This window comes from Chaetura pelagica, unplaced genomic scaffold, assembly GCF_000747805.2.
Source record: "Chaetura pelagica isolate M959 unplaced genomic scaffold, ChaPel_1.0 scaffold47, whole genome shotgun sequence".
NCBI lineage: Eukaryota > Metazoa > Chordata > Aves > Apodiformes > Apodidae > Chaetura > Chaetura pelagica.
In genome coordinates this window covers 4,786,736-4,799,125 of record NW_009954140.1, presented here as the reverse complement: position 1 = coordinate 4,799,125, position 12,390 = coordinate 4,786,736, and the positions used below count along the sequence as shown (strand labels likewise).

Genomic DNA, 12,390 nt, shown 5'->3' with positions numbered 1-12,390 from the left:
TACCTGCCTGCCACTGTCCCCTGCCTCCTTCCAGTGTATCCAGCTAGGCTGGTGCAGGATGTTTACAGGTGCTCCAAAGAAAGCCTTGGTATTCCTAAGATCAGGGTCATTTTGGCTGTTCCTGATCTGTTTGGTTGTGGATCCCCACTGATGCTGCTTTGTGACGCCCTCAGCCGGCCAGAGGAGCCTCCAACCTGGAGTGGTTACATGGGAAAGATGTTCCAGGCTGCTACCAACTACCTCCCTGCTCAGGTCTCGGGCATGATGAACCAGGACCGAGCCTTCGCCACCGTCCGCCTCAACATCTCTGGGCAAAGGAACATCTGCGCCCTCTCCACGTACGTAGTGACTTCCCTGTCCCCTCTGCCAGGCCAGCAGGCACAGCTATCTCTGCAGAACACCACCACTGTGGCCCCTTATCTTGCCCCTGTGCCTGCAGAGCACACAGCCTGGGTGCAGGCTGCATCTGCCTGCGAGTGCAGTTGTGTTTGGGCTCATGATGCTTTTCTCCTTCAGGATTCAGAAGCTGCCCCGCCTGTTGGTGACTACATCAGATGGACATCTCTACATGTATAACTTGGACCCACAAGATGGAGGGGAGTGTGTCTTAATCAAGAAACACAGGTGACTAAACCTCCAAACATACCTGAGACAGAGGCCACTCTCTTAAAAAATTAAGAGAAGTTTCACCTGAAAGCACCAAATGGAGCTTAAGGAGCAAGAATGTTAGAAGTGACTTTGTGATTTTAGTTGCCTGATGTGACAGATGTGGGTGGGAACAGCAGGCAGGGACACGGGGCTTCTCACAGAAGAAACCAGAGATGTCTCATATCCCTGGGCAGTTGTGGGACATCTCAGCTTAGACAGCAGAGGCCGTGCCTTAGGAGATCCCTCCAGCAGCGGAGAGCTGACCACCGTGGTGGCAGGAGAGCAGAGCACCTTCTCCAGGTGTGAGTGGGTGCTGGGGGGCTGCCCTGGGGGCAGGGTGGTGTGGAGCAACCTGCACAGACAAGCTGGACAGCAGCACCAGGGCACAGTCTTCCGTGCTGCCGTCCAGCTTGTATGCAAATCTGATTAAGCATGTAACCCCCCCACACACACACATCTGAGCGACTTGGCTCCAGATGTGAAGCCTCTGGGTGGGGTGTGATGTAACATGTGCTCAGGACCGGGCGTGGCTGACAGCCAGGAAAATGCCAGCAGTGTTTTTGCAAAGCCACCGAGCAGCCGCGGTTCCAAGCCGCGCTGTCCTGCCTGCTCCGGCCTCCTCAGACCCTCTGACACTTGCCTGGCTCCTGTCCCCAAGTGGGACAGCTTTGCATGTGGGTTCTTCTAAGCATCAGAGGACTGAGAAGGGCCCCTGGGTCATGAGTTAACGTTACATCATACTATATCTCTGCTCAAACTCCATCCTAAACTAGCCAGGGCTGCTTTTCCCATCTAGTCCGCTCCTGTTGGAAGCCCTTTGGAGCCCCCTCTGTGATTAGAAACACTGTTTGCTTTTGTAACCTAAAGCTTTTGTGGTCAATCTGTTCCCTTCTATTCCCGTGCCAGCATTGTCCTCCAGCTGAAGTAGTGCTTTCCCTATCTTCTGCTTCCCCCCCTGCTCTCCTCAGGGAGCACAATGCTTTCCTCCTCTGCAGTGCTGGCGGGGCTGCAGGCAGTGCCTGGATGCAGGGATGCAGATGGGTGATGTGCTTCAAGGAGACGTGGATGCCTGTGCTTGTCTCTTAGCTGGTGCTGGGGAAGGAGTGGTTGAGATCAGAACTAACTCTTCCCTCTTTTGTTCCTGTACAATTAGTCTGCTTGGCTCAGGAAAGATGGAGGAGAACAAAGAAAATGACCTTCAGCCTCCGTTACCTCAATCTTATGCAGCAACTGTAGCCAGACAAAGCACAGTGCCTTCAACTTCGACCATGCCAGGTGAGCATTGCCTCTGGCAGCAGCACAAAAGGTGCCTGCAGCAAAGCAAAAAGTCTTCCAGCTTCCAGGGGTTCAACTACCAACTCCACTTGTGCAATTCAGACTGGGACTGCCTGGAACTCGCTCGCTTCATCCTGCCCCAAAAACAGGCCAGGAATTCTCTGCTCTGCATCCCAGGACCCCTTGCCAGTGCTTCTCCTGCTGCAGAGCTGCAGCACAGGCAGAGCATCCCAGCTTCACAGTCTGCCAGACATCAGCTGCTGCCAGGTTCATTTCCAGGAGTTGAAGTTGTAGATGTAGAAGTCAAATGTCACTATTTTTGTGGCAAGATGGCTACAGATTCTCCTCAACCTGTTACACCTTACCCTAACAAAGCTAGTACTGAAGTGCTGCAGGAGAAAACTGGGTGATTATGTTCCCAAGTCTTACTGGTCCACATACAGATGTGGATCTTATTCTGGAATTGGTGCTTACATACATGGTGGGAGGAGGAAGGTTCCATGAAGTCCTTTCCCTAATCCGTAGTGTCGATGGGGATTCCTTTCTCTTCTGCAATCCCCCAGTGCTCTGCCAAAAAGCCAGAGAAAGCAGCTCTGTGCTAAAAGGTGATAAAACAGTGTCTCTGCTGTTTGTTTCCAGCCTCCTTCCATCCACTGATCCATAACATTTTGTATTTTTACTTGGACAGGTTACTCAGAGGATGGTGGTGCCCTGCGAGGAGAGGTTATCCCAGAACATGAGTTTGCAACTGGACCAGTGTGTCTTGATGATGAGAATGAGTTTCCTCCTGTGAGCATTCGGGACCCCTAAACCTGCAGTTCAGTCCTCATGCTAAGAAGAAAGCATTAACCTCTCACAGAAGAGATCCTGCTGCCCCCACCTTGTCCCAGCTCACTGTGAAGCCTAAAATAAGTTATAGGGACAGTGCTAGGAAAAGTTGACCCCCACTAAAAGGCAGCTAGGGATGGGGCAAAGGGGACCTGAATAACTGGAGATGGATCTGAACAAAGTAGCTGAATGAAGTACAGATGCAGAATGATGTTCAGATCCAGATCTGACCTTTGTGCCTTGCACAGATTTCTAGTATTACCAGGAATGGGTTTGATTTTAACAATACCATCATTTAGAAATAAAAACTTAATACTCCCTGTTGCATTTACAGTCAGTTGGATAAGTTTATGGAGTGCAACTGGGACATACCTGAACCTCACCAGTCTCTTAATTTCCAAGTTAACTGAAAAGGAAATTCCTTTTCCAAGTAGGAAGATGAAAGACAGAGTTTTAAACTGTTTTATAATTTTTATATGGCACTTTCTCAATTACCATTGGAAGAAGATACTGGCTTTTTGAAATCTAACTTAAGCCTGGCAGTGTCTCTCCAGCTCCTTTTCTATTACACACACATTTATTGTGTTAAGTATCTAACCCCTAAGTGGACAGATGTTGGTACTGTGCTATGATCTGGTTGTAATCAGTGGTGTCATCGTTATAGTAATGCATTCATACAGCAGAATATTTTAATGGTTTTCAAGTTGTAGACTTGGCAGGCTTTTGAATCCCTTACTCCTTTTTCCATATCCAGCTGTTGGAGTTTTGCCTGAAAAGGAGAAAGTAAAAACTTTCTTGGGATCCCAGGATTTGTTCCATATGCTGAGGCTGACCTCTGTGAGGCACTTCCCTATTAACTGGTGCAAAGTGTTATTTAGATAGAAGATAGCTCATGGCTTCCTTTGAACAACACTGCCTTGATCCAACTCGAGTTGCATCAACCTTAGACCAAGACTCTCTCTTGTTACAAGTAACATAACCTGCTGCAGGCTGGGAGCAAGAGTGTTCTAGTTGTCCCCACTCCATTACCCAAGAAGGATATTTAAAATGTCTTTCCTCTGGTCAAAGTCATGGGGCCGTGGAGAAGCTGGTGGCCCAGGCAGCAGGGCCAGAGAGAAATCTTTTGCTTCCTTCTGATGAACCTGCTCTTCTTGAACATGTAGTTTGGGGACAAGGAAATGCCAGCAAGTGGGAATCCTGCTGCTCCTGAGCCTTCCTGCTGGGACTGTGCTGTGTAAAAGCAGCCCCAAGCCCCTGCTGTACAGCAGGAGCTTTATTAAATGAACTTTGATCTGTCAAAATCCTGTGCTGTAAAGAACCTGACAGAACAACTCACACGTGTAACGTTAGGGAGGAGGTGGGTGGGAGGGAAAGGCACTTCTCGAAAATACCCCCAGATAATGCTGGCTTAGCAATTGGAGCCTCCAGATGGGGTCAGTGCAGCCAGGAGTGGGGCTTTGCCCCTCGGGTGCTGCCAGGAATGTGGTTGGCACCTGGTCTCCTGCAGCGCTGGGCCCCGCTGCCTGCGCACAAAGCGCGGGGCGGGATGTTTTGATGCTCAGAATTTCACTGAACTTCAGTGTTTTCCCAGCCCTGAGATGCTCGGTCTCAGTGACGTGTTCAAGGGGGGTTTCAGGCATCAGTCACTTGTGTGTGGAGAAGGAGGGAGAGAAAGAAAACCTGACCTTATCCAACAAAAATGTTTTGACAGCATTATGCTTTGCGGAAACATGGGAAGGGTTTTGTTTGTTTTCCAGCGTGCAACGAAAAGACATTTAAAAACCTCAAAACTTGTGACAAAATGGAATATTCACCCGCAGCCCACGCCACGAGTATGGCTTTGAACTTAGACATACTTCTGGAGGCACAGCAGTGCTCAGACCCAGCAGTTCCTCTCCATTTTGAAATATCTTGCCTTCCCCTGACCTCAAGGAAGACTTCAGAGGCTCAGCCACGAAGAGCGGGGAGCAGCAGCTCCAGCCTAAGACAGAATCTTTTGCTGATTGTTGAAAACTGCCTCTTCATTAAATGGAAGGAGGGACAGAAGAGATGAGAAGCCCAAGGAAGGCTCATCAAAAGTGGCCTCAACAAGAGCGAACGCGGATGATGCTGCTGATTGTTCCAGGACTGCTGGAGGATCCTGCAGCAAGAGGTTAAACCAGTTCAGTTCCATCTCTTGCTCACACTGACAGGGTGGATTAAGCACTTTCAGGTCCATTGTTGGTCTTAGGCAGAAAGGACTTGGGTGTTACTGAGGTGACAGCAGGCTCAGGTGAGGTGAAGGGGCCAAACTGGAACATGCTGGGAGGAGGCTGTGTCACACCTGCTTGGCATGTCGGGAGGCTTTGTGGGATGGGAAGAGCAAACCCAGCTCTGACTGCAGATGGTTGCAGTGATTATGGCTGTTTTCTGGTCACCTGCCCAAGCAGCTGACACCTTTCTCTGGGTTTATCAGTGTCAGTGAGGTTCCGAGCAGTGTGGGGAGTTGTTGGTGTGTGCTTTGGGCCAGGCAGGGCACTGCTCAGCCAGCTCCACTCTCAGGAGCTGCCAGACTGGCTTTCCACGGCACGGCCAGAACAGGTTTAGGTAGTGCTGTAAGGTTTGACAAAATAAATCTTACAAGATTCAGCAAGCAAGATGGCCTGTGTGGGGCATGGGAATGCACACTAGGGGATCTCTTCTAAAACTTCAGACCTTCAGTAGGAAAGGTCATTTCTTGATTGCTCAGTGCTTTTCCAGGCATACATGATCCATCCTGCATTTGGCTGCCTGCTGAAGCTGCTCAGCTTTGGGACCAGAGCTGATGTGAAGGCTTTATCAGGAGAAGCATTTCATGAAGTCAGGACAGATGTTGTACAGTGGTCAGCTCTTCAAAGGCAGCTTCCCCTCACATGCACAGCCTTGAGAAACAGCCTCTCACATTGATTTTTTGCTACCTCCAAACTTGGGCAGCCTGCCTGTGCTGCCAAAGGATGCTGCTGCCTGCAGCATTGGTTAGGGGGTGCACGGGGCAGTCACCACCCCTCACTGCAGCTCCCACTCCATCCCGCTCCCTGGAAGGATGGGCATCCCTGGAAAGATGGAAGCTCCAGGAAACTCCAGCAGCCCATGACCAACGGCCAACCTGGAGAGCACAACGGTGCCCCAGCGTGGGGTCTGCACATCCCTGCTGCTCCAAACCATGCATCCTAATCTAAGCAGCCACATTGTGGATGAATCTTCAGCTCCATGGGACCAGTATTTGCCTGAGTTCCTCCTTGCTGTTTGCTGGATGGTGTTTCACCTGTTCTGTTGCACAGATACGTGACATTAATTATTTGAAGTGATGTTGCTTTTTAACAACTGGCTGTTGGCAGGGGAGAGACTATAGGCTTTGGAATTAAGCCCTACCTAGTAACCAGGTTTCACAGGGGATATTTTAACAGCTGGACTTGATGATCTTAAAAGACTTTTCCAACTGAAATGACTCTTTGATTCTACTCTCTGAGCAAGTTTGGCAGAATCTTGACTGTCCTCTTCTTCCTCACGGCATCTTCTGTCCTGGTAGGTCAGACAGGCATCTTGAGCAGCTGGGGCTTTCAGGATCCCTTGCAATTGCAGGAGATGTGCAATCCAGGGCCAATGCTTGTGCCTCAAAACTGGACAAGTGATCGTCCCCAAGCCCATGGAGAGACAGATTCCAGGAGGAGGATCACATCTATATCACTGGGAGACACAGGTCACATCTAGCAAGGCAGGAGCTAGCAGGGGTCAGAAGTAGCTGCACATCTTGCCCCAAGGTCTCCAGCCTCATCCCATGGCTGATGTGAAGTCGTTCAGGGTCCCTGCTACTGCCTGTTCTTCTCTGCACCTGCTTTACTCTTTCATTCAAAGGTTTTGCTGATGCTCAGGCCAGGCTTCCCCTCACCTGATCCAGTCTAACCTGTAGGTGTTTAACTCTGGAGTCTCATCTGGAGACCCCAGAGACACCTGGTGATGCACAACACACACCTTTCCCCTCCCACCATGCCAGAAGATGAACTTTCTGGGAGGACTTAGCAAGTCAAACAGACTTCACCCCCAGTAAGTGAACTCCTGCAAGCACGGCTGTGCTCAGCCCAGTGCCAGCTGCAGGCAACACACACTACCCTGCCCGATGGCTCCTGTTCCCAGGACTGTAAATTTGGGGAGGGGGAGAGTAAATAAACAAACCACTCTCAAATCTGCCTTTGAATGGAAAGTAAAACACTGCAGGACATCCCTCCCCCTTCTCCTCCCATGTGCGTAAAACCAACTTGAAACACACCCTGTTGCTGGGAAAAGTAAGGCCCTTCTGTTTTGATTTTGGTAGATAATCTTGTGCCGTGGAGGTCAGCCGGGCAAAGCCAAGAGGTCATGATGAGAAGCAAACATCTGCGCTTAGGACAGCTGCTGGGAAGTGCTCTGGAAAAGCCAGGAGTTCTGAAGAACCACGTTTGTGAATCCCCAAGACGAGGAAAAATACTAAATAAATCCAAGGTGGGCCACTGCTTCTTCCTACGGTATGTTTAAGTGAACACCTGGCCCTGTTAGCCCCTTGTTTTAACTCGTGGCTGGGGGGGTGTCCATGTACTGTATGCACATCACTATATTTAACAAACTATATGTTAGAACCACAGTGTAAATGCTAATTTAATCAGATTTGTATGTAACCAGAATTTTCTATACCCATTTGTCCCTTTTCTAATTTATGCTGTTTTATGTGTATAAATGTACTTATAGGAAGATATATTAAACTTATGTCTTTGTACAGTATATACATACTATTTTACCCAGGCAAAGTATTTTTGCAGTGATATTGGAGAAGATGCCATTTGCTATGTTTAAAGACAGAATAAAGTCACTGTCTGTCCCTGGCAGCTCACTGCCCATGCTCCTGCTGTTCTTTGTGGGGCCCTAAAGATGTCAGTCTTGATTAAGTTTTATGAGGGGGAGAGTGGGTCTGGGGGGCTGGTGTGAGGACATCTGCTTCCAGCCAACACACCTGGCCACATTCACACGAGTCCACTTGTGACTTGTCCAAAGAAAGATCTGGGTGTGTAAATACGAGCCTAAAACTGTTTCAGAAAACCCTCCCTCAGCTGCTGAGAAATCCCAGTGGTTTCCTAAGTTTCAGTTGCATCTTTGGTTTTGCCTTTGCAGCTCCCCAGGCCTTTGCATCTGCCCAGAATTGTCCCTGTAAAAGCTGTGTCACCCCACCTGGCCCCCAGCATCACACTGGGATGGGCAGGAGCAGCTTCTCTGCCTGGAGCCCTGAGCTGCTGGGAGACCTCGAGGCTGGGACCTCTCTAAAGCACAAAATGCAGTTGTACCATTGGTCTTCCCATGCAGAACTGATGGGGAGCAGCTCCCCCACTTTAGCACTGCATCTCTCCACTGTACCTTCCCCAAACGTGTTTTCCAACACTGGGGCTCTGGTGCCTGTCTCAGTGCAATCCCCACTCCCCTGCTGCACTGCACAGGAGCTGCAGGACAAGCTTGGGTGTCCTGCCCACCTGGAGGTGAGTCAGGGAGAGCCCGGGACCCTCTTCCTTTCACAGACAGTTGGGTCTGTAACATCACCCTGTTACTAAACCTCCCTGGCAGCTGCCCATGTGCCAGCCAGGAATTTTCTCTCTACAGCCACAGACTTCCAGGGTCTTGGCACCAGAAGGGACATTTTCTGAGAGGCTGTGGGCCCCGTCCTCCCCTGCCTCGTGCTCTCGCCAGCATCTCCTGTAAGGTCCATTTTAGGGGAAAGTGACTCTCTCAGAGGAATTCTCTCCCAAAAGCAGCTGTCACAGAAGGTAGTTTTAATCCAGGACTTGGCTCTTTCTCAGCTTAAGAGCCTTTCAAAGAGCCTGTCTCCTTCAACATGCCACCAGGTATGGCAGTGCCTAGCTCCTCAGCCCCAGGGAACAGTCCTGCTGGGGGACAGCCCTGCTCTGCAGGAAAGGTGACCCTCCAGGTGGTCTTACAGACCCACAACTAACTCACCTCCCTGCTTCACAGCACAGAGCAAAGGGACTGCAGCTGCCCTCTCTCTCCTCTGCAGCCAACTCCAACCTGGTGCCAACAGGTACAACAGTTCTGCTCACAGAAACAAGACTCAGGGAAAGGAGCAGCCTAAGCAATTGTTTCCTTAATGACAAAGCCAAGTTGCTCCTCCACCCGTGGGCTGGTCCAGCATGGCTGTGTCAGCCCCTAGTGCCTGGCATCTGCAGGCCACGTGCTGTGCGTTGCAGCAGGGGGTCACAGCTGGATCCTGGGAGTAATCTGCAACAGTGATGTTGTCCGTCGAGATGTCCTCCAGAGCTTGGGCATAAGCCCTGTGGATTGCAGGCAGCACCACCTGGTACTCTCTGGATGCCACATCCAAAGGCTCCTGCTCCTGGATATCACGATCCAGATTGAAAATGAGGGGTGGATGGTGATGCTTGGCTGGCCCAACGCTCCCATCGCAAGCCAGGGCCCCTCCTGGGGAGGAAAGGAGAGAAAAACACTAGAGTCCCAGGCTGCCCAGGGATCACCTCTGTATTCCTCTGTGATGGCTCAGTCCCACCACGTCCCAGCTTTGGGAGCCCAGGTCCTGCTGCTGGTCCAAAAGTGCTGCTTAGGCCAACAACCTCAGGCTGCAAAGGCCACCACACAGACACCGGGCCACATCCTTACTCTTTGCTGGGTTTGCTCTTGCTTGAATTAACCTGACTTGGTTTTTATATGAATCTGCAGGGAACCAAGAATTCCAGAAGTTTCTTCCCAGACTTTATGATCTCTAAAAGGGACACAGTACCTGTGGTGTAAAACGCCTTGTACTGAGCCAGCCGAAGTGTCTCTATCTCACCAACCTTCCCAGCTGCCCCACTGTTGGGGTGGAGCAAAACCTGAAGGAAGAACAGAAAAGTGCCCATCAGCCCCTTGCAGAGAAAACCTGCTCTGTGGGTTCTGCTTCCTCCCATGTCCACAAGACCGTGTCCTGCCATGCACACACTTAGAGACAGCTTTGTAGCCCCTGAACCCTAAGAAACCAACTGAGTTTTACTTGCTGAAAGGTGGGGTGATGGCAAAAGGGCACCAGGAAACACCAGCATCTCTGTTGTGCCTTCCTGCCCTGCTGCAGAAACCCCTGAATTCACCTCCCCAGACCAATTCTACTGCAAGAAAGGGATTGTGAAGGTGTGGGGGCTTTCAGCAGAGCAGGGCAGAATATATTTGAGGCAGGATGGTCTCAGATGCTCTGCCGCCCACCACTGCCCCATGCTCATGAGACACCCATCTCCCTCAGTGTTACAGCTCAGCTAGTGGCAGGGACATCTCAGGGAGCTGAATCAATGCCTGGGACCAGCAGAAAGCCAGAGCTGAGGGTGAGCTCATGCAAAGCAGAGGCTGCAGGGGTCGGTGAGGTGCTGGAACATCACTCTGGGTCCATCTCCACCACTGACTCACCCCGCTGTGCAAGTGCTCCCTTCCCTAACAACGGCCGACCCGGCACTGGGAATGGGGCTGAGAAGGAAGGGAAGGAGGGAAGGGTGGGTCAGGTCTCTCCCTTTCAGTATTTAGGACACTTGGTCCACACAGGACGGCTGCTTTGGCACAGGGGAGCGAGGAGACAAGTGAGCTGGACGGCTCAGCGGCTCCTCTGTCAGATCGTATCTGCCACGGAGCCAATGGCTTCACTGAGGGATGAATCACTCGAGGTTTCCTCCCTGGGAACTGCGTTTAAAAGTGATTCAAGAAATTTCCACTGTGCTGAAAATTAGAAACATCTGCTGAAGTTGTGGGCAGCTGCGGTGCCAAGTTTAGTAACAGCGTTCGCAGCTGATCGGGGCGGTGATGCCTGAGCAGGTGCCCGGGATGGAGCCCAACTCCAGCACCACCAGCACCCACCTCAGCCACCCAGGATTGCCCAGCCCGTGCCACCTGGTCTGGATCTGGCCACTGTCTCAGGGGCCAGTTGGTAACTCATCCAAGAAATGCCAGTTTTCAGGGTGGGGGGTGATTTCCAAATGCTCTTGGTTTCCTTTCAGGCCCTCCAATGCAAGGTAAATAAATAATAATAATAAAATGACCTGCTGAAATTTGGTTTAAAAATCATGGTTTAGGGAAAAAAAACTAGTGGGAGAGGAGGTGCAGTGTAAGCCTGCTGCAAGGAGGAACCCCCTGCTACAGAGTCCCCTTATGCTGGCACTTCTTGGTCAGAATAAACCAGCTCCAAAGTAGAAATCAGCAAATATTCAAGGGCCCATGAAGCCAAAGTAGCAGGAACTGAACCAATTCCAGCCCTAAAGCTTTGCCTACACCCTGTCACCAGCTGGGGTTCCCTTTGGCAGCACAGCTGGGATGCTGCCATCTTGGTGTAAAGTCACTCAAACCTCCCTTCCTACCAACAAGCTGGGTCCTAAACCTGCCTCATAAAACCACCCCATGCTAAGAAAATCTGTTACAATTTACTGCATAATTAAGGAGCTTATTTCAGTGGAGCCCTTTCAAGAGACATTTCCGGATGTGCAATCCTGTTGAGCTTTGACTTCGTTACATTAATTTAAACAGAGAGGGAAAAAAAAAAAGTGAGGGGTGGGGGAAGAAGCCTTTTCTCCCCAGAAAACTTGTTGTCTGGACTTGTGCTGCTGGCACAAGCTCGTGGGCGAGCGGGGGGCAGGCACACACCCCTCTGCCTTTAAGCTAATGGAAAGAGCTTATTTGTCTGACACTTGTACCCTTGATACATTTTCTAGGATGTGTTTATTTTTACTGTAAATAGCCTTCCCTCAGAAAAGGACCTTGGCATGGCCCCAGCCCTGTCACAGGTTGTGCTGGTGCCCAGCAAGGTTAACCCAGGCAGCTCGCGCTGGGGAGCCTGGGCTGGCCTGGGGCCCCACGGGGCTTGGAAAGCAGCTGTTGGGAGGAGAGGGGAGCAGAGGAACTGCTTTTGGCAGGATTTGTGTCAAAGAAAACCCTGCAATGTCAAAGGGGGGGTTGTTATCAGCTCTGTGACCCCCCCCAAGATCACCCTGTCCCATGGCAGGGTGGGCAGCTGGATCACATCCCTGGGGGATGCCCATCCTGCTCATGCTGGTGGAATGGGCAGCACAACCTGGCCCTGCTCCCTTAGGTCCCAGCCCTGCAAGGGTTTATTGACCCCTGATAGCAGCACAACCCCCCAGAAAAAAAGCACTGGGCTGGGGTGGTGCAGGGGAAGCCTGGGGAGCTGGCCTGGCTGCTCCAGGTTTATTCCTTGTCTGGCACAGAGAGGAATGGCTGCTGTGGGCTTGTGCCCCTCCACTGTATCCTGACACCCAGCAGAACGTTGCTCCCAGCAAACCATTGCTCCCAGGAAATCATCATTTCCAGAAAAACCACCATTGCCAGAAAAACCATTCCCAGCAAACCATTGTTCCCAGGAAACCATCACTCCCAGCGAACCATCATTCCCAGAAAAAACACCATTGCCAGAAAAACCACCATTCCAGCAAACCATTGTTCCCAGCAAACCATTATTCCCAGAAGCCCCCCACTCCCAGCAAACCCCTGGTCCCTGCTCCCAGTGCCACCTAGGCAGGAGAAGGAGGTTACTGGTGAAGGGCACAGCAGAGCACATTGGCCCGATCCCATCCACTGCCCTACTTTATCCCAAGGTTCAGC

The 12,390-nt window shown here is 51.1% G+C and overlaps 2 protein-coding genes across 2 annotated transcripts in view; one reads left to right on the top strand and one right to left on the bottom strand.

The window, feature by feature from the left end:
- The window catches only part of WIPI1 (WD repeat domain, phosphoinositide interacting 1), a 24,036-nt gene extending 16,408 nt beyond the window's left edge, over positions 1–7,628 (top strand). Inside the window, exons 9-13 of the mRNA XM_010002798.1 lie at positions 174–338; positions 517–624; positions 1,802–1,923; positions 2,612–2,712; positions 7,082–7,628. Coding sequence (XP_010001100.1) covers positions 174–338; positions 517–624; positions 1,802–1,923; positions 2,612–2,712; positions 7,082–7,129 — 544 coding nt within the window. The 3' untranslated portion in view covers positions 7,130–7,628. The remainder of the gene's footprint in view (positions 1–173; positions 339–516; positions 625–1,801; positions 1,924–2,611; positions 2,713–7,081) is intronic.
- Positions 7,629–8,890: 1,262 nt separating this feature from the next.
- The window catches only part of ARSG (arylsulfatase G), an 18,339-nt gene continuing 14,839 nt past the window's right edge, over positions 8,891–12,390 (bottom strand). Inside the window, exons 11-12 of the mRNA XM_010002797.1 lie at positions 9,542–9,632; positions 8,891–9,225 (exon numbers count right to left, since the gene is read on the bottom strand). Coding sequence (XP_010001099.1) covers positions 8,891–9,225; positions 9,542–9,632 — 426 coding nt within the window. The remainder of the gene's footprint in view (positions 9,226–9,541; positions 9,633–12,390) is intronic.